Source organism: Bombus bifarius, unplaced genomic scaffold (genome assembly GCF_011952205.1).
Source record: "Bombus bifarius isolate JDL3187 unplaced genomic scaffold, Bbif_JDL3187 scf7180000007974, whole genome shotgun sequence".
NCBI classification, from domain to species: domain Eukaryota; kingdom Metazoa; phylum Arthropoda; class Insecta; order Hymenoptera; family Apidae; genus Bombus; species Bombus bifarius.
In genome coordinates, this window is record NW_022884360.1 from 561,320 (window position 1) to 582,898 (window position 21,579).

The following is a 21,579-nucleotide window of genomic DNA, read 5'->3' on the forward strand; positions in this document are numbered from 1 at the left end:
GAAACTAATTGAGAACGTTCTGAGCGAGCCAGCGAGCGTTCCGAAGCGGGTGGAGGCGCACAGAGGCGGAGTTTCGCGGCCACAGCGCCGTTCAACTTATCAGAGACCTCCCACGTCTGGTTCTCCGCCTCCAACGGTTGGAACAGCCAAAAATTCTCGTATGCTACTTTCAAAGACTTACTCTCTAACTCTTGCTATTTCTCTCCAATGCAATATCGAGTGCCCATAAACTAACTTTGGGAATTTTCTTTGCAGGAGATTGTATGAAAAACTCCACAATTGACGCAGTGCGTTGGGTGAATTATTTTTATTGAGGCTGGAGAAAAAAGCAACAGTTACATAAATAAGGATGTCTGACTATTCATGGTTGTTGATCTGTTGGGGCGTTATTTGTTATACTTCCAGCAGCAAGTTTGTAAAGAGGTAGAGTGGCATGAAACAAATATTGTATTTAGAATAATGTTCTGAACGACAATATTATTTATTGGTCAAAAGTTTTACAAGCTGTTGTTGGAATTTCCGGGTACAAGGTGACTTCAGTATAAATTAAGTTCTCCTAGAGAGTACCAGTTTGTCAATGAGATTAAAATATATATATTTACTCCTAAGTATCAATCAGTCAGTATAATTTAGATAAAATTAGATTCAGCATAATTAATAATAAAATTGCATCTGTCCAGCTGTCCTGAGGTGAAAACTCCTCAGAGCCTGTTCTGTTCGGTATTCTTCAACCTCCACCACCACAAAACATGTACATATTGGTGTGCTCTACTTTGTAAAGAATTGGTCCAACACGAGTCATCAAGTGCAATTATGTAACCAGTGCTCAGCTGGCGTTTAAGAAATCATATTAGGCAACCGTGTTTTGCACGATAATCATTACCTACAATCCTACTGGAATTAAGGTCGCCGAAAGAATCGCTGAACTGATTGGAAAACGCCTGGTCAGGATTTCATTGCGCCCGGTCTGACCATAGAGTTGCCGTTTCCACTGTGCCGGTTTCAATCAGCGCGCACGCGTTCGTTTGGATCGATACCTTTTCTCATAACTTATATCTACACGTAAAAAGCTTCCTTTAATCAAAAAGAACAATCATTATACTTAGATTATATTCTACATCAATATATACATAAGTTATGAAGCATACATTTGTAGAAATTAATTTCTGTTGAAAACTAAAGATTGATAAACTGTTTGTAGAATTATAAATCTTTAATATGATGAATCCTTTTGACTACGAAAGCGAGATACGTGTAGTCAATTGATCCATTAAAAACGTGTTTCTGATCAGGTTCCATTTTTCGTGTTACAGACAGCATCGGGGATGTTCATTTAACAGGATAGAGGGGAAGGAAAAACGGTCGCCATATTTTGGGCGGAGACTGCGATACATTTGCCTGTTTCATTGGATGAAAAGATCGATCTGGTGCATCAGCTGCACGCGCCTGCCCAGTGAACATTCTCTGATACCTTGCGACTCGTTTCACTTAGCAGTAGTACTGTACCGAGTACCATTTCAACCCCCTAAAAGCGATACTCATTGCTTTCCAGAAAAAGTGTACGCTTCGAGTACCTTTATTGGAAGAAAACTGTACTGAAACATTTTCCAGGCAGTTCTGGAATAGTCTTATGTAATTATGGTTAGTCAAACCCTGAGTAGGAAATTTTATTGTATTAGATATCAAGTATCAATTTCTTTTAGAAGATTCTAGGAAACTTCTCAAGTATGTCAAATAAAGTACGCAGTTTATTGTGATAACTTTTTCAGGAAATTTATTTTAAGAACCTACATTAACACAGATTTATTGACAACTTTAATAATTATAACCAATAGACTAAAAATTATGTATAGTTTTATTTTAGGGAGGTAGGATTCAGAGGAACAACGATGCATTTATTCTGGTGAAGTTCCTGAGAGCCAGTTTCTTTTCACGGTGTCGCTATCGGAATCGAAATCTCCGGGCAAATAAACAGCGCACAAGTTCCCAGCCATTGATCGTGAGCAATATAAATACTTACTTCCTACGTGATGTAGGTACGATTCTGAGAAATAGGCTTGTCATATATGTATACATGCCACTGATTACGTAATACGAGGCTACGTGATTTAGGCAGGCTGCTGATAACGACTGTGAAATAGAAGAGCTTACGTTTCTTCCATCGACCATCTAATCAACCAAAATTCTTGCTTCGTTTTAAACTGCGTACCATTGACCATATAATACTTAATCTGTTAACAATATAACATATTGCTATCAAAACAATGAAAGAGATACCGTAACTATTAGTTGATGTGCATTGTTCGTGTTGTATTATCGTGTTGTATATCACGTTTTAAAGTTTTAAAGCTGTTATTCTTAAAATTTCCACAATATTCTGAAAATTTGCTTTTTGATTTTAAATTTACCTTCTAATTCATGGAGTTGATCAGTGTGGCTTCTGAATTGCTCGTAATTCCTGATGTTCTTATAACATTCTTTTGTCACTCAAACTGTATTTTCTGTGTTCTTGTGCTGCTTTTTAATTGCTGGAATTCCTCTCTCTTGCAATTAACGTACTTAAGCTAATTTCTTTTTTATTAATGAAATTCTTTTCTCAGGTTCTTTTACTGATTTTTTAATACCGTATTCCTCTTTTTGCAGGTAATGGTTAGAAACAATTTGAAAGAAATGAAAGCCATGAAATATTCGACCAGTGGTCATTGACCACAAAATAAACATCCAACATCAAGCATTGAGGAAGTCAAGAAATAAACTTTCTTTAAACGATCAGTACAAGGACAAGAATTGAAAGAGTAGAAATTAATTAAGATCCCTTATGAAATACACCTATCCGCCTATGAACCTTCATCATCGGTAAATCAGTCTGGAAAAAATATCTATTTCTGACTATGTTCTTCGAATATATTCAAGTCAACTATTCTACAACGTAATTTATAATTAGATTTTTGTACATTATAATTCTTATTGATTTCATACATTGACTGAAGATAAGAAATTTGAACGAATAGTTAAAATTTCAATTAGGTCCAAGTAGTTGAAAAAAGAAGAAGAAAAACAACAGCCGGATATTTTTCAATGGTGATAACGGATTGTTGATCGAAGGCTAAGACTCACCGGGCTGAATGTTGTCACTGTAACAGTGTATTGTTAGAGCAGTACAATGAGCGTGTTTAACAATACCGGCGACCGATCCGGCCGATTGTTTCCTCGCCTCTTAACGTTACTGTTGCCATTAGCCGCGGCGATTGCGATTAATTCGCTACTAAAACAACGTGCGCCTTGCCTGTCCAATTATTATCACGTGCACGATACTCTATTACATGCGAACTAATCATATCGAAAGGAATATATCGAGACTCCGGATAATTTGTTGCAAATTATTTTCAATTAGACCGTCGATATTTTTTATTATCTTGGATCATTATGAACAAAGGATAAGGTGAATATTTTTAATATTTTTATTATCATATGCTGTTGGAAACTATAAAAATTCCTATCGTTCGTAACAGGTCACGCTTATGAAGGGACGATAAATTATTAGGAAACTCAATCCTTCGAACCCTTTAAAAATTATGACTGACCCAACAAGCGTAAGGAAACACGAGGAAAAAGAGAATTCTTGTTTTGATTAGGGAATGTCAAAGCAAACTGACTCTGGAACACTGGGCTGCCCTTTCTTTCAGTCTCTCCCTACCAATTTTATTGGCTTTTTATGGTGGTTTGTCATGACTGGTCGTGGTCACGTTCTACAGTCCACAGTAACGCATTGCAAGCTATTGTGTCATGGTTGTATGTACTTCTTAACTTGTTAAGGGAAGTATAGAAACGTAGAATTGTTTAAAATTGTTGACTCCTTCTTTTTTTAATTAGATCTCGTGTCACTTTATTTAGGTATAATACAATATAGTATGTACAATACAATACAGAGTACAAAATACTCATATTAAACTGTCACAATAATATTATCACAAAATATATTATATTAGAGAAGTCTATAATTTTCTGAATAATTTTAGGATTGTACTAAAGTTGCTTAAAGCAGATATTTAATAATATAAAAGAATTTTACAGGGTAATACAACGATTTTTTAAATAAAACAGACCATATGAAATAAATTATCATTTTAATAAAGGAGATCATGTAAAATAAACTACCATCTTTTAATAGATGAGCCCATATAAAATAAATCGACATTTATTTATTAGTGCCAAGAGTTTACTAGGACCATAAAAAGTTTTACTGTAATATTGTATGTAATTTGCAATTTTGCATTACTTATAAGTTATCTAGTATATATAAAGAAAATAAAACAATAAGGAGGGAGATAAATCGTAAAGATTTGGGAAACAAAGAGAAGGAGGGCATTTCTTGTAATCGTTGCAATTGTACTTGCAATGAATCTTACAATTTTTTATTATGATTATTTGTGATTCCTTAAAAGTTAATAATGCAGTTGATCTGTCGTCTGTGGTACGATCACCGACGAGGTACAGGCCATAAAGAGATAAAGATAGAGTATGCGAGTCATATGTTACCGTGCAAGTGGATGCGATATGGGAATAGAAAAAGCGCTGTATAGAGGGTTCCTTCTGTGCTTGTCTAATCAGACACAGTGAACACAGACACCACTCAATGATTACATTTTTATTTACTATTTCTATACGAATGTGCATGTGTTATTAGACAAGAATATGAGAGGTTTGTATACAGCATTCTCTTTCTACTCTTATACCGCTTTCTCAGCTTGCTCACACACTCTATCTTTATATCTCTATGGTACGACCCGTGGTATGTTTTACCTCGCTTTTCATTTGCCTGTCATTACACACGATGACATAGACGATCGAAAAAGATTGGAAAAAGCAAACAGAAGAAAGATGAAAGTAGGAATGAGTATAAAATCTCAATAATAATAACTTGTGCTTGCTTGTACCTTTCATTAAATCTTCATAAAGTCATCAATGTTTTATTGCTAAACAAGCTTAAACATAAACAGTTAAATTTTATTATTCTCCGATAATGTGGATAAGCGAAATAAAGGTAAAAATAAAAATCATTTTAATGAGATCATATTTAAGTAAGTTTGTATAAAGGATCTCAAAAATTGATAACATTTTATGTTGTAGCAGAAAATGTAAGTTGATGGATAAGTTTTTAAGTGATATACAATAGAATTTATCTCATACGAAAATCTAATTGTTATCGTCAAATTATAAAATATTCTAAAACGCAACGTAATGTATGCATATGTGTATATATTATACATACATGTGTATATTTATATGGATGTGTAACAAAAAAGGTTATATACATATTTCTAACACAGATTTTTTTGCTTCTGTTACCTTCATGTTGTCTTTATCAACTTTGGTAGTTAAATTTATAATTTCTAGACTCATTGCTCTAAATCGTAGAGGACATAACAAACGTCCGATTTTTTTTTAAACGTCCGCTCCGTATTTCAAAACATAGGATTCGAAATCTCTAAAGATGTTAGATCTATCTTGTATACCCGTCTGTGGTTCCATTCATCTGGCACCACCCGACGATAGCTGCAAGTACTAAATGCTAACCGGTTCTCGACCGAGTTTTTCGTAACCTATAGGAGCAGAAGACTAAGATTAAGGGAAAGCATTGGCACTTTGTAATTTGTGTGAGTCGACAAGGGAAAAAGTCGAAATTCCGAGATGGACGATGACAATGATCAGGAACATCTAATCGAGGACGATTACTACACGTTCCTAAACATTGCGAGAAACGTGAGTTACCGAATCATTTCGAATTACTGAAACTGAAGACCAATTTCTCTATCTCCACGTGACATAGTATTCCTTGGTGTCTGATGTAATCGAGCTTCCCTTAGGGATATATAATAAACAATATGAACTTGTACTTTAAGAAAATCATTCAAACGTACTATTACATTCCTATATTTTGCTAATCAATCTTTTTCAAGGGAATAATAAATTATTTTAGTCACTGTTCTTATAGCCTGAATAGTGAAACATGCACTTCAGGATTGAATTTTCTTTAAGGTTTCTGTTATTAAAATAAAAAATTATTTTACAACATTTTATTTATGATATATTTGCTTACAGGCTACACAGGAGGAAATCAATTATGCGTACCGTACACAGAGCAAACTATATCATCCTGACAAGCATGTGGACCCTGTGCTCAAGAAAGAAGCAGAAGTATTGTTTAATCGTACTAAAGCAGCTTACAAAGGTTTATATAGAATAATATATTTTAATGTTTTATTATATTATATGAAAGTAAAATGCTTACTATAATATATATTATAGTTTTAAGTAATCCCCATCAAAGAGCTATTTATGACACTGTGGGGATTAAAGGACTGAAAACTGAAGGCTGGGAAATAGTAGAACGTACTAGAACACCTCAAGAAATCAGGGAAGAATATGAATATCTAGCGAGAGAAGCACAAGAGAGAAAATTACTAAGCCTCACGAATCCCACTACTAGTATCACAATGAATATCAACGCAACAGACCTTTTTAACAGATATGAGAAAGATCCTGAAAATAGGTAATGCACTGTAACCTTTAATTCAGATATATGTGCTATAAAATACATTATATTTTAAAATATAGCAGGGATATACTTTCATGCATAGAAGTCAGTGGAATGTCGTTTACACAATCTATTGAAGCACCTCTTAGTTTACAAGATATTGTAACATTGTATGGTCAATTAAGCACAAGAAATGGTGTAGGATCTGGTTCTATAAACGTGTCAGCGAAGCGTTTGCTTTCGTCTAAAGGTTGGGTAGAATTAGAGGTCGGTGCTGGGAACGGACCGATGATATCGTTCAAAGGTTTTCGTATGCTACCCCATAAAGTATTGTTCAATGGGGCAACAATACTGGAGTTCACTCCATTCGAAATTAAGGCTAGTCTTATAGGCAGTATGTTCGTCCACCTTATCTTACTTATTGATATCGACTGCTGAAAATATTATGTAATTTTTAAAAGAATTATATTAATTTCAGGACTCACAATGCAATTAGATACTCATATAATGGGTGACCTTACATATAATGCGGGTCCAGAAAGTTCCATGAGTACCAGTATTGTTAGAGATACAGCGAGAACTTATACATCGTTTTCCATTCACCTTGGTGTTCTACGATCATTCGTTAGTTTTAATTACATATATAAAATGCACGAGAAAGAGATGAAGCTACGTGGCAGCGTGAGGTGAATATCAGTCAACAAATTATTCTATTACCCATGATTGTATGTATTCTATATTTCTAAGTCGTGAACATTTTATTAATTACAGAGCTGGCACATTCGGACTGCTCGTAGAATACGGAGCGGAAAAAAAGGTTTCGCGACACACTAAACTATCCGCGATCGTGTCCGCAGGGGTGCCAACAGGAGTCATGCTAAAGCTTAAATTGAATCGTTCCTTTCAAACCTACGCCTTCCCTATTCATCTTAGTGATGAGGTTCTTCCAGCTACTATGTTCTACGCTACTGTAATCCCACTAATGACATGGGTCGTGCTGAAGAAGATTGTTATAGATCCTATGGTAAAAAAACGACAAGAACGTGAAAAAGAAAAAGAGAAGGAGGTAAACAAGACGAGGATGATGGAAAAACAAAAAGAAGCAGAGAGCGCTACCAGATTAATGAAAGCCACCGTGAGTAGGATAAGAACTACGGAAGAATCAAAGAAGGGATTGATTATCACGAAAGCTTTGTATGGAAGATTTGTCTACCCTCAGCGAGATCAGTACAACTCAGAGCAGCAGACTATACGTAGAGACGAAGTAATAGATGTAACCATCCCTTTACAATGTTTGGTAAAGAATTCAAAGTTAATCCTTCATGGTGCATCTAAGGTATGTTTTGTAAAATTAGTTAAAAATAATGTATTTTTTCTTTTTTGTAAAAAATAAAATTATTGTATGTTCCCATATTGCAGAGTGAACTGCCAGGATTTTATGATCCATGTGTAGGAGAAGATAAACAATTGTTAATACAATATCTATTTCGTAATCAAACACACGAATGCATTGTGAAAGATAATGCACCAGTCAGAATACCATTACCATGTAAGAACTAAACTAGATGATATATAATGATAACTGTGACTATAATTTTTATAAATATTAACAAGAAAAATTGGTCTGTTTCAGCACATAAAGTGAACACAACATGACGTATACGCCATCATAAGAAATCGAAGTAAAATCACCGTGTTTCATGGTTATAGTCTGTGCTGCTTCATTGAGTTCTTTCGACCGTTTTTAGATTAAACTTCCACAGATACCTTGAAGAAATTGAGTGTTCATCGATCATTCATACTACTTTATACGATAATTTTATGTCCCCAAAGTAATCGTTTGCATGATGCGCAAAGAAAACAGTGAAAGAATCAGATTATTATTTTCACAGTTACTGTAAGAAACAAATTGTCTTAGATACGACGACTGATTTATTCTCGCGTATAAGATCAAGGAGGGAGAAACTTAGTATGCCTTTATATGACTATAATAGAGATATTTTTCACACTAAAGAAAGTATTATTCGAAGAATCGATTATTGATAGAACTGTATCTTTGCTTCGTAATTCGTTAATATATGAAATATTTCCTTCATTAAACACAGAATGTGTATAATATATACATCATTTTTTAGAAATTGTATTCTCTCATACATTTAATTTCTCGAAAATAGTAGTATTCTACGAATTAGTATGAAAAGTGTAATTGATAAATTATGTAAAATGGTAATGTAGAACGCACATGCATAGTTCCTCCCCATATATTTAATCTAAGGAAGTAATAAATATAATTTAAATTTTAGTTGGAAACACATTTCAAATGAATGATTTATTTAAAACAGATATGTTATTACATATCATTTTTACATATTTACATTTAAATCAATACTTTTCAATGCATTTGTTGAAATATTGGACCAAAGTTGAGCCAATATAGTCATTTCCTTGTTCTTCTTATCAGTCTCTTCTAAAGATGTCCATGAATGATCATATTCTAGTCTGTAGGAACCCTTGTAAGTCTGAACTGGTCCAGAATTTGATATAGCCCATTCCTGGAATATAAAATAGTTGGACTTTTCACATATCTTTTTTAATTCTGAAATTATTTAAAAGCATAATTTATTTACTTCTGGACTAATCATGGATAAGTAAAGCTGACCACTTTCTTTTTGGTACAAATGATACACTTGTCCAGGATGTTTTATAAAATTACAAGGAACATGATGTAATTTCATGTTCCAATCAGCTTCTGTGAGAATATTTTCAGCCTGTTTCTTCAGGTGCCTTATTTGGTCTACAATCACTTGCAATTTGCTGCAGGCATTTGCTTTAACAAAGTTGTCTGCTTTTTCTATTTCCGTTGCCAATGCAATTAAATCTTGTCGAGAGATTTTACCCACAGCTTCTGGATCATTTAATGGAATACCTTGCGGTTGAATGTTACGCTCTACAAGAGCTACTGCTTACACATTAACAATAGATAACGATTATTATCTTAAATAGTATCAAAAGAGTAATAAGATTCTATTTATACCTTTACTAGGTAGATCCTTGGAATCATCCATAGTAGTAGCTTTTTCATGAGGAAGACAGTTTACAAACACATTCATCGAGAATTTTCTATAAAAATAAAAATTAACAATGAAGTAATGACAACATAATGAAGAGGTTATGATACATAATAATTCAAATAATCCGATAAAGATTATATCGTATGGTTAAAACATTTAAACTTCCCAAATTCTGGGATTTTGATAAGTGTAATGGCAAGGTGTCTATAACACATACATATTATACAACGTAGTGCTGATATGTCGAACTTTTGAAGTTATGTTATTGCGTGTTCACATGGATTCGTTTGATGTATAAATTCACCACGTACCTTTAAAATACATAAGAAAGGCATATATAGGATTTTTTTTGCCAATCTCCAGCTGCCTCTTTCAAATCAAAGCTTTTCTTAGCTTTCTTCTTTCTCGATTGAAAAACGGATATAAAGTTTTGGATTGCTTTTAAACACGTAATAGCGCTGTCATCGACAACGAAGGATGTTGTTTCCGCGAGCAATTGTGAGATCTCTAAAACGATCGAAGGAAACCGTGTAAACAGGGATTAAGTAGTTTTACATGCAACAAATTTTAACACGTTTTAAATGATTTACAAAGAAAATGATAGAAAAGTTGTTATCGATAGATACGGTGAAACGAACTAAATACAAAATTTCAATGAAATTGAACGAAAGAAATCGTTATTTGTGTATAATGGAATCCTACCAAGTTTAGGCTTTTAGATAATTATTGACTATAAGATTATTTATCAGACCAATAAATAATTTGCAATGGATTATGCAAGTGTAATCGACCAAGCTGTGAAGCAGTTCTACGCGGAGGGAAATAACGACGTTCACTCATGGTTGCTTAAAGTTCAGACTTCTCCAGAAGCCTGGACTTTTGTTTGGGATCTTCTTCATTCCTCTAAGGTAATGGAATATATTACTTTTTCCATGGGATATTGGTATCTTATTGGAAAAAATAGTCCTCATTTTTATCATAGTCAAGAGAAGCACAGTTTTATGCGGCTACCACGTTACATGCTAAAATTTCCAAGCAATGGGATGAAGTGCCCAAGAGTGAATATCCTGTTCTACAGGAGCGTTTAATAAACTTTATGAAGCAGCCAGACATGCCAAAGGTTGTTCTGTCTAAACTTTGTCAAGCGGTAATATCTCCTACTTGAATTTATTTGATTTAATTTAACTTGTAGAGATAATAAAGTAACGAATTCTATGGTTTCAGTTAGCTGGATACGTAGCAAATGTTAGTATAGTTGCAGATAATGATAATAAAGATAAAAATGTTGTAGAGGAATTGACACGGATGTTGTCTTATGATTCTCTTCCTATGTTGGAACTGTTGTTACGCACGCTTTCTGTGTTACCTGTAGAGGTAAGATATATACATAAATAGTTTTGTAGTCTTATATTATATATTATATTAACATGTTCAATAATGTAATCAGTTTGAAAGAAGACATGACGTAAGAAGAGCCAAATTACACAAATGTATAATAAATAGCTGGTATAAGACAACCTGGCTGTTAGAAGAAGTTTTTTCCATGACTAATCTAAATTCTGAATACGTTAATAAAGATATGCACTTACTTGCTATGGAATGTGCATTATCCTGGCTTAAAGTTGGCCAACTTCCTCTCGAGGCAACAGGGCAAATATACCCCCATTTATTAACAGCTGCAGCATATTATGCACCAGCCAGGTATGTGTATATATATTTCAAACATGTTTTTTATAAATGAGACAAAATGATAAATAATTTTAAAGGACAATGCATGGCGAAAATCCCAGAGGTTGGGAAGTAGTTCAAGAATGCTTAAATATGATAGTAACCCATAGTGAACTTGTAAAGAGACCACAAACATTGTGGGAATGGGCACATAGTTTGGTAACCATGGCAAGACAATACAGTGATAAATATTTTTGTGAAATTTTAACTGCAATTGGAGAGGCTCACAGTAGAACATTTTTAAATGCTTTAGTGGAAGAAGGAAATGATACGCAGAAATGGACAGTCGAAGGTTTAATTGAATTACTTTTACAATGTTCAGAACAAGAGGGAAGATATCCCACGAATGAAACTCGCAGTTCTATCCCATTTGGGTTCTGGTACGCTTTGCAGGATTATCTCCCTACTCTCGATCAACCTTACGAGAGTCGTGCTTTGCTGATTCTAAAACCCATTTACGCAAGATTAGCTCAAGCATTATTAAGAAAGTCGACACTTCCCTTGACTCACAACGAAGCAGGAGATGTAGATGAAAGAGAACTTTTCAGGTGTTACAGACAAGATGTGGCAGATGCTTTAGATTATTGTTATAGAGTATTAGGACAAGATTTACTAGTGCTTCTCGGACAGAGATTAAGTCAGACGTTAAACAGTTCACAGAAGTGGACAGAAGTAGAGTCAACGTTGCACGCTTTTGAGGCTGTAGCCGATAGCGTTGGTATTGAGGAATCCCACTACATTCCCGCTTTAATGGATTTGGTTCTTAGTCATATCCCATATGATCATTATCCTGGAGAGGTACAACAAATTCTCTAGTATTAAAATGCTGCATAATTAAATTATATTTTGCAATTTTATATTCACTTACAAAAAAAGTAATATGTAGAAGCTTACTTTACTTCATCATAGATGGAATGCAAGATTTGATTCTATGTTTTTAGGTACTCGCATGTGCGTGTTCAACAATGGGAGCATATGCAGAATGGATCGGAGAACATCCGGATCCTTGGCTAGAGAGAGTGCTTCGAATTGTAACTTTAGGTTTGACAAGAGGCTCAGTAACGGCACCTTTTGCTACTATGGCTTTGAAAGATTTAGCTAGAGAATGTGAACAGCAACTCACACCTTTTGCTCCATCTATTCTCAACACTATCGAACAAACTCTTCCAAACGTTACTCCGGGGTGCGCAGAAGGTTTACGAATGATGTATGCAGCTGGCAAGTTGCTAAATACCTTGCCCTCTGTTGACGAACAATTAGCTCATCTGGATGCTACACTAGGATTATGTATAATAAAAATTCGAGAATTACTACAACAACCTTGGTTCATGGCACGTGGTGCAGTAATGAATCAATTAAAAATGGCCACCATGTTCTTTTCTACATTAGAAGGATCTATTGGAAAGGCTGTATTAGATGGACTGTTACCGATATTCAGTCAAATCGTTGCTCATCCCGAGTGGGGACAGGACAATTTCACACTAGAAGAGATGTATATCTGCGCCCAAAAGTCCCTAATGTCATTGTTGCATCCTGAGGAAGATGCTCGACCTCTACTTCCCATTCTGGCAAACTCGTACAAGAATTGGCCTCATCCCGCAGCTTTAAATCTTCTTCGACAACTCGTCCTATTATTTGGACGAGATCCGAATAACGTAATAGGTCCCGTTTTCGCGGACATAAGTTCTATTACGCTAAGTGGCGTCAGGGCCTGCAGATCCGTAAATGGAAATTTATCCGATTGGGCAGAATTAATGGAAGCATATCTTGGGTTGTTGGCTCAAATTTGCAAAAAGAATACCAGGCTATTGTTACAGATTCCTGAACAAATTCCTGAAATGTTGCAATGTGGTAAGTTTTAGTTTATAATTTGATATATTTTCGATTATTAAATCCGGAAATCTGTAATATCAAAATTTAAAAAATGCAGGAATCGACTGTTTAACGTTACCAGAATCGGGCACAGTTAAAGCGGCTGGACATTTCCTCACACATGCTATTATGCAAAGTCCGCACCTACAGACGTTCGTTCAACCAATTGGTCAACAGTTAGTTTACGTAATTTTACAGTGTGTAGGTATGTAAATAGATAACTGTTCCTTGAAAAATGTCAAATAACTATATAATAAAAATTCGTAATAATAGGAGGACAAGTACCACGGAGATACCTAGAACCTCACGCGGAAGTTTTGTTGACATTGAATAAAACATGCATAGAATGGACAGCACAGTGGCTTCGTGTCGCCTTTGAAAAACATGGTGCCTTATTCAAAATTTCGCAAACACAAAAGGAGAATTTCATTAAAAATATCCTCCGAGAACGAACGAATAAACGGATGTGCGATTTATTGCAAGATTTTAGCCTGCAAAATTTACCTTCTGCGACTAATTGGAGTGTAATGACGCGTAAGCAATAAAAGCAAAAGGGAAAGTAACGAAAAGTAATTAATCATGCTCGATTGAGTAAATGCTATTATAATCTGTGTATTATATCTTTTACCGCGAATGGTAATGTTTATCTTTTATATAACAAGCAATTTTAAATAAAAATTATGCATATATTTAAAAAGAATATATAATGAGTGAAAGGAGAAGTGATAAACAGAAGTATATTACATAAGACATCGATCTTTTTTATTCATTGTCCATAATCAGTGCGTTTTAAAAGTTTACAAAGAAATCATTTCCATTTTTTAATAGAATTCATATACTGTAACCTACATAATACTCAATACCGACCTCCACACAACATAAAACATAAAATATTCATTTATCTTGTTGTTTCTAAATCACATTAAATCAATCTTACAAATTAACTTCTATGTTTCAACATCATTCAGATGTATAACATTCAACTCGATATGCTTACAAAAGAACGGAGAAAAAAGGGAACTACAAAATAAAAATGACTTACATTTGAATTGTCGATATGCTTACAAAATCGGAAAAAAGAGAATTCCAAAATAAAAGTTACTTATGATTGAGTATTACAAACATGCTACTTCAATATCCTTGAAGATTCTTTTTCCATTTGCACACATGCACCTTCGTTTTGTTTGGAATTGTTTATTACACAATATCGAAAAGAAATGTAAAAGAGAGATAAGCGCGTCAGAATGTCTTTCGATTGTTTACCAAATGTTCTTCCTTTTTCTTTAACCTGAATTTTGATTTTTACTATGATTGGCTTCTTCAATTTGTGTTGATATGCAAAATTTCGCCGCAACTCGCGACTTTTTAGGCTTTATTACGGTCTGTGTATTTTGTACTTGATGTGAATTATTCTGCACTGGTTTCTGCTTCTCAAGGGTCGTGCTGACAGCTTCCACTTTTATCGTCTAGAAAGATTTAGTATAGGAATGAATATTTATAATTGTTTGAGAATAAATATTGTTTTAAAAAATATTGATAACAAACCTTCGTTGACGATTCCTTTCCCTTCTGTTGTACTGTGGGCTGAGGTTTGTCTTTGGCACTTTGATTTGCACTGTCTTTGCTTACAGCCTGTTTGGCTGTGATGTGTCTGCTTTTCTTTTGTGCTTGTAAGGGTACGAAAGCTGTGCACTTCTTTGTCTCTGCCTTTGGTTCCTTCTGATTATGAGTTCGTTCTACTTTTGATTGAATATGATGCTTATACTGATGTTTATCATGCTTGGGCGTTTCTTGAAGTCCAGGTACGCGATGATGGTCCTTTTGAACCCAATCAGGGAAAAGTTGAAGAAGCTTAGGTTCTGGAGGGTAATACGGTACTGGTGGTGGCCTTACATTCTGTGGCCAATTACTGTTCTGGGGATTAGAGTACCAATGTTGCGGGGGTGGTAAAGGTATCTTCATATTTGGCAATAAATTAGCTAATTTTAGTTCCTGTCAAAAAATCAACAAATAGAGTAAGAATAGAAAAAGTAGGAAGATATTCAAATAAAACTTCAAATTACTGTATAAACTTTCTTTGCAGCACTTCCTGCTGCTTGTTCGTGATTTGCACAAGGATCTCCAACAAATATTCTTTTATCCGGTAAAAGAATATGTGCTTGGATCAAATTACTATCTCCAACACCAAAATAACTATATCGAGGCATTCCCACTCCACTGAGTTGATAGTAATTCAGTAATTGTGAGCAATACCAAGTTGGCGCCTTGTCGTTCTGTCGAGCATGCTGGAATGGAACAATTCTTTTTTAATCCTTTTTAATTTAATTTAATTTTTTATCCCTATGTTAAAGACTCGAAATAAATGCTTACATCAAACATTTGTTGCACTAAAGGTGGCGTGTCCAATGCCTTCTTTTCTTCTTGTGAGTTATTTAAACTTTTAGTTGTTTTAGATACTCCAGGGTGGACAGGTTCTTGAGAATTTCCATCGGAAATTTTTAACACTGCTTTTAAGAAAGCACTAGGATCTTGTAGCTAAAATACCATGATTGGTAATAGTCTGTTAATAAAATGCTAAATACCACACAGCTATACTTACTGAATTTTCGGCTTGTGGCACAGCTTTGATTAGCTCCTAGTAAATGAGTAATAACATAAGATCTTTTTTAATTTCTTAAAAACAACTTAAAATATTTAAATTGTCAATTAAATAACCTGTTTTTTATGCAATTCATTCCATATTGCCTGGAACTCGGATGTCGGTTCTGCCATCAGCTTCTTCGGCACGTTTTGAGAAAGCTGTACACTTTTTGCTACTGGTTTATGCGATTTCCGAACGCTTACAGTGTTCTGCGCGTTATACTGCTTGAATTTATGAGGCAGCTGATTCTTCGGAATTTCCTCTATATTCTTTTGTGTAGACCATGACTTTGGTGACATTGGTGCTTCCACCGTTAAATGCTTTTCGTTCCTATATATAACATTGCTGGCATTTGTGCGCGATTGAGCGTCCTGATTGATGGCCATGATGTTCTTCCATTGCTCTGTGGATTCTATATTCATTTGTGTTCCTTTACCCTGCTCTATTCTCTGCCCATAACTGATATTTATAAAATCAAGGACTGATAAACGATACGCGCGGAATTCAGAAGATCCATTTATGCTGAATCCACCTAAAGATAATGTCGAAGTAAATCAAATTGCTGAAATTCACCGCTTCAAGAAATAGACATTATCCTTACCTATGATTGGTTTGTCGAACAAAACATCGTACATAGTGTCCAACGTATTTTCCATCTTTTGTATTCCAATTATAGTTCCCTTGTATCCAAGAGGTACCGTGAAATTATCTTTAATACAGCAAATTCTGTCCAATAGCTGAGTCTGCGTTTTTGGATCAGGTGGAAGGTTTGTTATACGCAAAGTAGGTGTATAAAGCAAATATGGTTGAACTTGCATGTCCACAATTTTTCCAATGCTATTTGGTGACTCGAGATACGCATCCACTATTTCTTCAAGGTTTTTCATTATAGTATTCTCGATAATTTCCCTGCCACAAGCACGGCTTTCTATTCCATGAAGTTGATCTTTCAACCATGCCACTGTATCAGTTAGTTCTTCAGAACTATAGTATTGAAATATCACGACTTAATGGTTGTCAACCTCACCAAAGATTGATTGTTAATAAAATTATTGATTACCCTTTAGTAAATAGATCTTCTTCTTTAAAAATACATGTGATTGGATTTTGAGCTAAACGCTCAAACAAAGTGGGGCACCTCAACATGTAGCTACGGATTAAGTCGAGAGCTTTAGGACTGTAATACCATTGACCAAGTTCCCCTTTTCTAGTGTAACCAGGTATCTAAAATTATACACACAATGATAAATCTATAAAAAAGAAAAAAAAATATATATATATATGCACTTACTTCCGCGTTCTTTTTGTTGAACTTTAAATTAAATCCGATATTATATGTAACATCATCTTGCTGAAGTTCATTTGAGGATTGTTTTACGAAAATCGTGCCGGTAATTCTACTTAAAAGCAAGGAGCTTATACCTAACCTCTGCGAAGCTACGCTGCCGTGCATATATTGGGTTTGGAGATCTGCTTGAATCTGTTTGATCGCTTCAAACGACGGCTCTCGCATCGTTGTTACAGATACTTTTATTCTGCCCGATTTCTTACAGATCGCGGATTCATGTACCTAGTAGAAAAAGAATCACATCTTTGCTCTACGACATATTACTCTATACATCTAATAATACTAATACGACTAATTACTCTATATGACGTACTTTTCCCATTGCTCCATAATATGGATGAGCCAACATGAAACATACAGTTTCTGGTTCAAAGATATCACTGACAGTCTTGTATGATTGTACATTATTACAATAGGTTGTGATATCTTTTACTATAGTCTGATAAGCATAACAAGTTGGCATTTCGGTCCAGTGTTTCTCGATGTTCACCTTTCCTTGAGCGTCAAAGATGTACTTTTTGCCTACCAATAGTCGTATATGAACTAAAAACTTCGTATCTCCGATATCCACTCCGAGATGATCCTTATACCTACAAATAATAATTGCTATAGAATTCAGAGCGTTAAATGACAAATTTTAGTTGACTTACATTTCTGTTATACGTTTCTTCCACACATTCCATTCTGTTTCATTGATGTTGTCAAACTGATTAACCGAATTCATCTTCCTGTTCGATTCAGAAACACCGATTACCAAACCTTCCTTCAAATGAGGCCAATTCACGTACACTGTTTTACCTAATAATTTCGAACCTATGGTTGTTAAGTCAATATTGGACTGTGGTTTTATGTGGAGAATCATACTTTCTCGGCGTGATTGTCTCTGGAATACCTTTACCTATAAGCAAGAACATGTCAATGAAATAAAGCAATATAGTTAAGAATGTAGAGTAAAAAGATTGTAGATATAGTGACTCGCGAAAGTATTCATACATTTGTCGATATCTTTTATGAATATATTATTTGTGTTAAACGAAGCATTTTGAAATTTCGTCAGCGCTGTAGTAACATTCATTTGTCATGATTATATTGGTAAGATGTAAAACCATTCTGAAAATTTATATATATATTTTGCAAAGATCATAAAAATATTTAAACAATATTACACTATATTATAATAACACTATTCATAGGATTATCTTTAACACTTATTACATAATTGAAATGGCTATTTATACTGTATATTAATTGTTTACTAAATATAAGTTTGCAGTAGGTTTCTTGCAACTTCTGTATGTATATTTTCAGATATGGCTTAACTTTTGCTAATATAATGATGGCAGTCGTGTCTTATTATAGTGCTAATGAAATTTCAAAATATTTTATATAATATGTACGATATGTACAACATAATAATAAGTGTATGAATACTTTTGTCAGCCACAGCAATTTACTTTGGCTTGTTCTAAATTCGCAGTATGTTCTATATATTGTAGAGTAGAAAAACCAGGATAATATACATCCAACTTTACACCAGGACACAAGCCCCGAACTAATTTTTCCCGAGGTACAGCAATGTCCTCACGATTAATTAGTTGAACTTTTGCGTGATTAATAATGTCAGGAAAATATTGAGGTGCCTTATAAGCACCTAAATTTTCTTCTGTATAAGTGAACAAACACATTGGACCATGCTTGTTTCTTGCTCGTTCTTCCGGAGTTATTTGTGGATAACGAGGCGCCATTGCTACAAAAATTCAATTAGTAATTTCAATTTATTGATAAGCGAAAATGTACATATTTTTACGCACCGTCTACTATATCTTTCTCATTTATAAATGGAATGAGTACTACAGCTTCCCATTCCTGCTCCTTGCCATTTAAATCTGTTTCAAAATTCGTCGGATAATATTTAATTATAGGAGATTGATCCTCGGTTAACAATGTTTGGAATGCTGGCGGTAATAAGTCTTTACTATAAGATGGCAACACGGCTAATAATTGTTCGAACGGTAAAAATGGTTCCCCTAAATCAAATTCCAATTTCAAGTCTTTAAAATCTTTTATATCCGAAATATAAGGTGCATAATGGTGTGGATAGTACCACGACCAGCTGCAACAACCGTTATAGTAATAATTTAAATTCCATTGAATTGCTCTAACGTAACCCTCAGCTTGTGAACGTAAAAAATTTCTAAAACATCATTTAAGACACAATTAACAAACGTATGAAGTTGAGTCACATGATCTTTGTTAGTTACACTTACTCGTCTATATTTTCGTATTTTAGCTTATTTATATAATAATCCTTTTTGCATTGAACGAATTCCATAGTGTACATTTCACAATCTGATTTATCATCACCAAATTCATCATCATCATACTTTCCTGTTGACTGCATTAGATTGCTGTTAAAGAGTAAATATTGTAAATATGATTATTTAAGTACAATTTAAGTAAATACCATATCCGCGGCAGATCTAAGTAAAGCATCGAATTCCTTATCTTGCATTTTCCTTGGAGAACGAGTCTCTTCACTGCTTCCTGACCTTTTGTCATTGGAGTTCTCAGTTTCAGTGAGAGGTCTCCCTGTCTTACTTTCGAGATACTTTAGATCTGCGTAATACTCCGAAAATTGCAATGTGTCAAAACGACTAAGTCTTTCCATAAATTTTTCAAATCTATCTAATCGTAACGTTCCTGTTTCATTTATGTAACCTGAAATGAAATGACTACTTTAAGAAACTCATGAAACATACCGTATTACATGCTTCTTCTGTTTTAGATTATCTAACCATCTAATGTAGGCATTACATCCATATATACTTGATACAATACAGACAATGCGCCATGTACAATATGTAAATTTGGCAGATGTGGTATAAAATCATTTCCTATAAGAAATCCCATTAAAATCCAGTCGTCGATTATATTTTCCAAATTATATGGAAAAGGCAATTTTTCCTTTAATGAGGAAAATTCGTGATTTATATACTCTCTTAACAGAGATAAATGAAACAGACAAAATTTTGTCTCTTCTGGTGTTAAACAAACTTTTTTTTGCTTTTTACCAAATGTCAATTCTTCCCTCAATAATGTAAAATGTATTTCATGCGTGCATAAACCTAACATTATTAAATCTGCATCTAAACCATATAAACAATGTTTTGTATTTACATCATAATTTGCTTGTGTTTTCATATAACGTATATAGTCCATTATTTTGTGTTCTCCTTCTCCAGGTACCTGGGACCCACTGAATATGACTTTACACTTTTGCCAAAGTTTGTCAGTTGATATCTTATATGTAATAAAATACTTTAATTGTTCATCAAGTTTGGACATAAAAACCGTTCCTGGAGTTATACAGTTAGAATCAAATCTTTTTTCTTTGGGTAAAATTGTACCCTTAACCTTTGCTTTATCATCCTGAATCTTTGCATCTTTCGCAGTCTTGAATCGTCTGCTTCTTTGTTGATTAATTTTCGCACGTGGTGCCACACCATCAACTGCTATAAAAAATAACTTCTGAGGCTGGATCATACGAAACAATACTTCTATGTAACGAAATATATTTTTGAATATGGTCTCTTCTGAAATACGGAATGTAATATCCGTGTCGTCCGGATGTGAGCAATCATGTATAATACCATTCACATCTAAATATAAATTATCAAATTCAGGTATCTGTAAATAATAGCATTATTTTACATTGATAGTACATCCAGAGATATATATTCATTTTATTTCATATATCATTTGTGTATTTCAGTTAGAAAAATTAAAATTTGAAAGTTTTAAATAACAAAAAAGTATAAAAATATAGAAGAACAGAAAAATATAGAAGGATGAATATTGTTGATGAGATTTTTTTTTAATTACTTGATAGTCCTTCAATTTTTCAGTAAGACAAGGATATCTTTCGCTTATATATCGAAAGAACTTCGGTATACCCATTTTTAATATAGTAATCTTTTCTTACTTATTAGAAATGTTAATTTGAACTATGATGATAACACTTAACAATTTCTAACTTAAGAACTATTATACAAAAATTAAAAACTTCGACCATATAAGTTTATCAATTTTAATCATATTCCATAGACAATCAGTTTTGGGAAGATGCGAAACTCATTGGATTTAATTAGAACATAGCGCATTGATGGCTATTATTTTCCCTAAAGTTTTAATATTTAATACATAAAAAAAGAATAAGAGATAATAATTGTACTATTTTTTAAATATTTATGAACTTCCTTATCGCGCTAAATTCAAAGTAATTTATTTACTCTGTACAAATTTATTTTAAAAAAAGACCATCATTTCGTTTTTTGTAATTTAATTTTTTATTTTTTCATTATTGTACATTAATTCGATATTA

General features: G+C 33.8%; 4 protein-coding genes across 5 annotated transcripts; 2 read left to right on the forward strand and 2 right to left on the reverse strand.

Moving 5' to 3' along the window:
- The first annotated feature begins 5,524 nt into the window (after positions 1–5,524).
- Positions 5,525–8,840, forward strand: LOC117217070 (dnaJ homolog subfamily C member 11). Of its 2 annotated transcripts, none has more exons than XM_033464372.1 (8): positions 5,525–5,763; positions 6,103–6,232; positions 6,310–6,553; positions 6,622–6,932; positions 7,017–7,224; positions 7,310–7,874; positions 7,958–8,087; positions 8,172–8,194. In XM_033464372.1, exons 1-8 carry the CDS (start codon positions 5,692–5,694, stop codon positions 8,192–8,194), a joined length of 1,683 nt encoding a protein of 560 aa, XP_033320263.1. In that variant the 5' UTR covers positions 5,525–5,691. The 2 variants fall into 2 exon arrangements, with proteins under 2 accessions (XP_033320263.1, XP_033320262.1); XM_033464371.1 differs by having other exon boundaries at positions 5,692–5,763; positions 6,619–6,932; positions 8,172–8,840.
- LOC117217076 (uncharacterized protein C1orf50 homolog) lies at positions 8,836–10,070 on the reverse strand. The gene is made up of 4 exons (XM_033464381.1): positions 9,921–10,070; positions 9,573–9,658; positions 9,166–9,497; positions 8,836–9,090 (listed from the first exon to the last, which is right to left on the reverse strand). Exons 2-4 carry the CDS (start codon positions 9,646–9,648, stop codon positions 8,902–8,904), a joined length of 597 nt encoding a protein of 198 aa, XP_033320272.1. The 5' UTR covers positions 9,649–9,658; positions 9,921–10,070; the 3' UTR covers positions 8,836–8,901.
- Positions 10,071–10,376: 306 nt separating this feature from the next.
- Positions 10,377–13,957, forward strand: LOC117217069 (importin-13). Its single transcript, XM_033464370.1, has 8 exons — positions 10,377–10,517; positions 10,592–10,756; positions 10,834–10,983; positions 11,057–11,310; positions 11,376–12,135; positions 12,279–13,188; positions 13,268–13,414; positions 13,483–13,957. The coding sequence occupies exons 1-8, from the start codon at positions 10,377–10,379 to the stop codon at positions 13,752–13,754; spliced, it is 2,799 nt and encodes a 932-aa protein (XP_033320261.1). The 3' UTR covers positions 13,755–13,957.
- Positions 13,958–14,088: 131 nt separating this feature from the next.
- Positions 14,089–21,304, reverse strand: LOC117217068 (5'-3' exoribonuclease 1). The gene is made up of 17 exons (XM_033464369.1): positions 21,081–21,304; positions 19,994–20,885; positions 19,663–19,916; positions 19,466–19,593; positions 19,010–19,392; positions 18,653–18,945; positions 17,849–18,096; positions 17,512–17,788; positions 17,142–17,420; positions 16,911–17,074; positions 16,452–16,834; positions 15,925–16,382; positions 15,809–15,844; positions 15,580–15,744; positions 15,273–15,494; positions 14,755–15,201; positions 14,089–14,675 (listed from the first exon to the last, which is right to left on the reverse strand). The coding sequence occupies exons 1-17, from the start codon at positions 21,153–21,155 to the stop codon at positions 14,493–14,495; spliced, it is 4,887 nt and encodes a 1,628-aa protein (XP_033320260.1). The 5' UTR covers positions 21,156–21,304; the 3' UTR covers positions 14,089–14,492.
- Between the last annotated feature and the right edge of the window lie 275 nt (positions 21,305–21,579).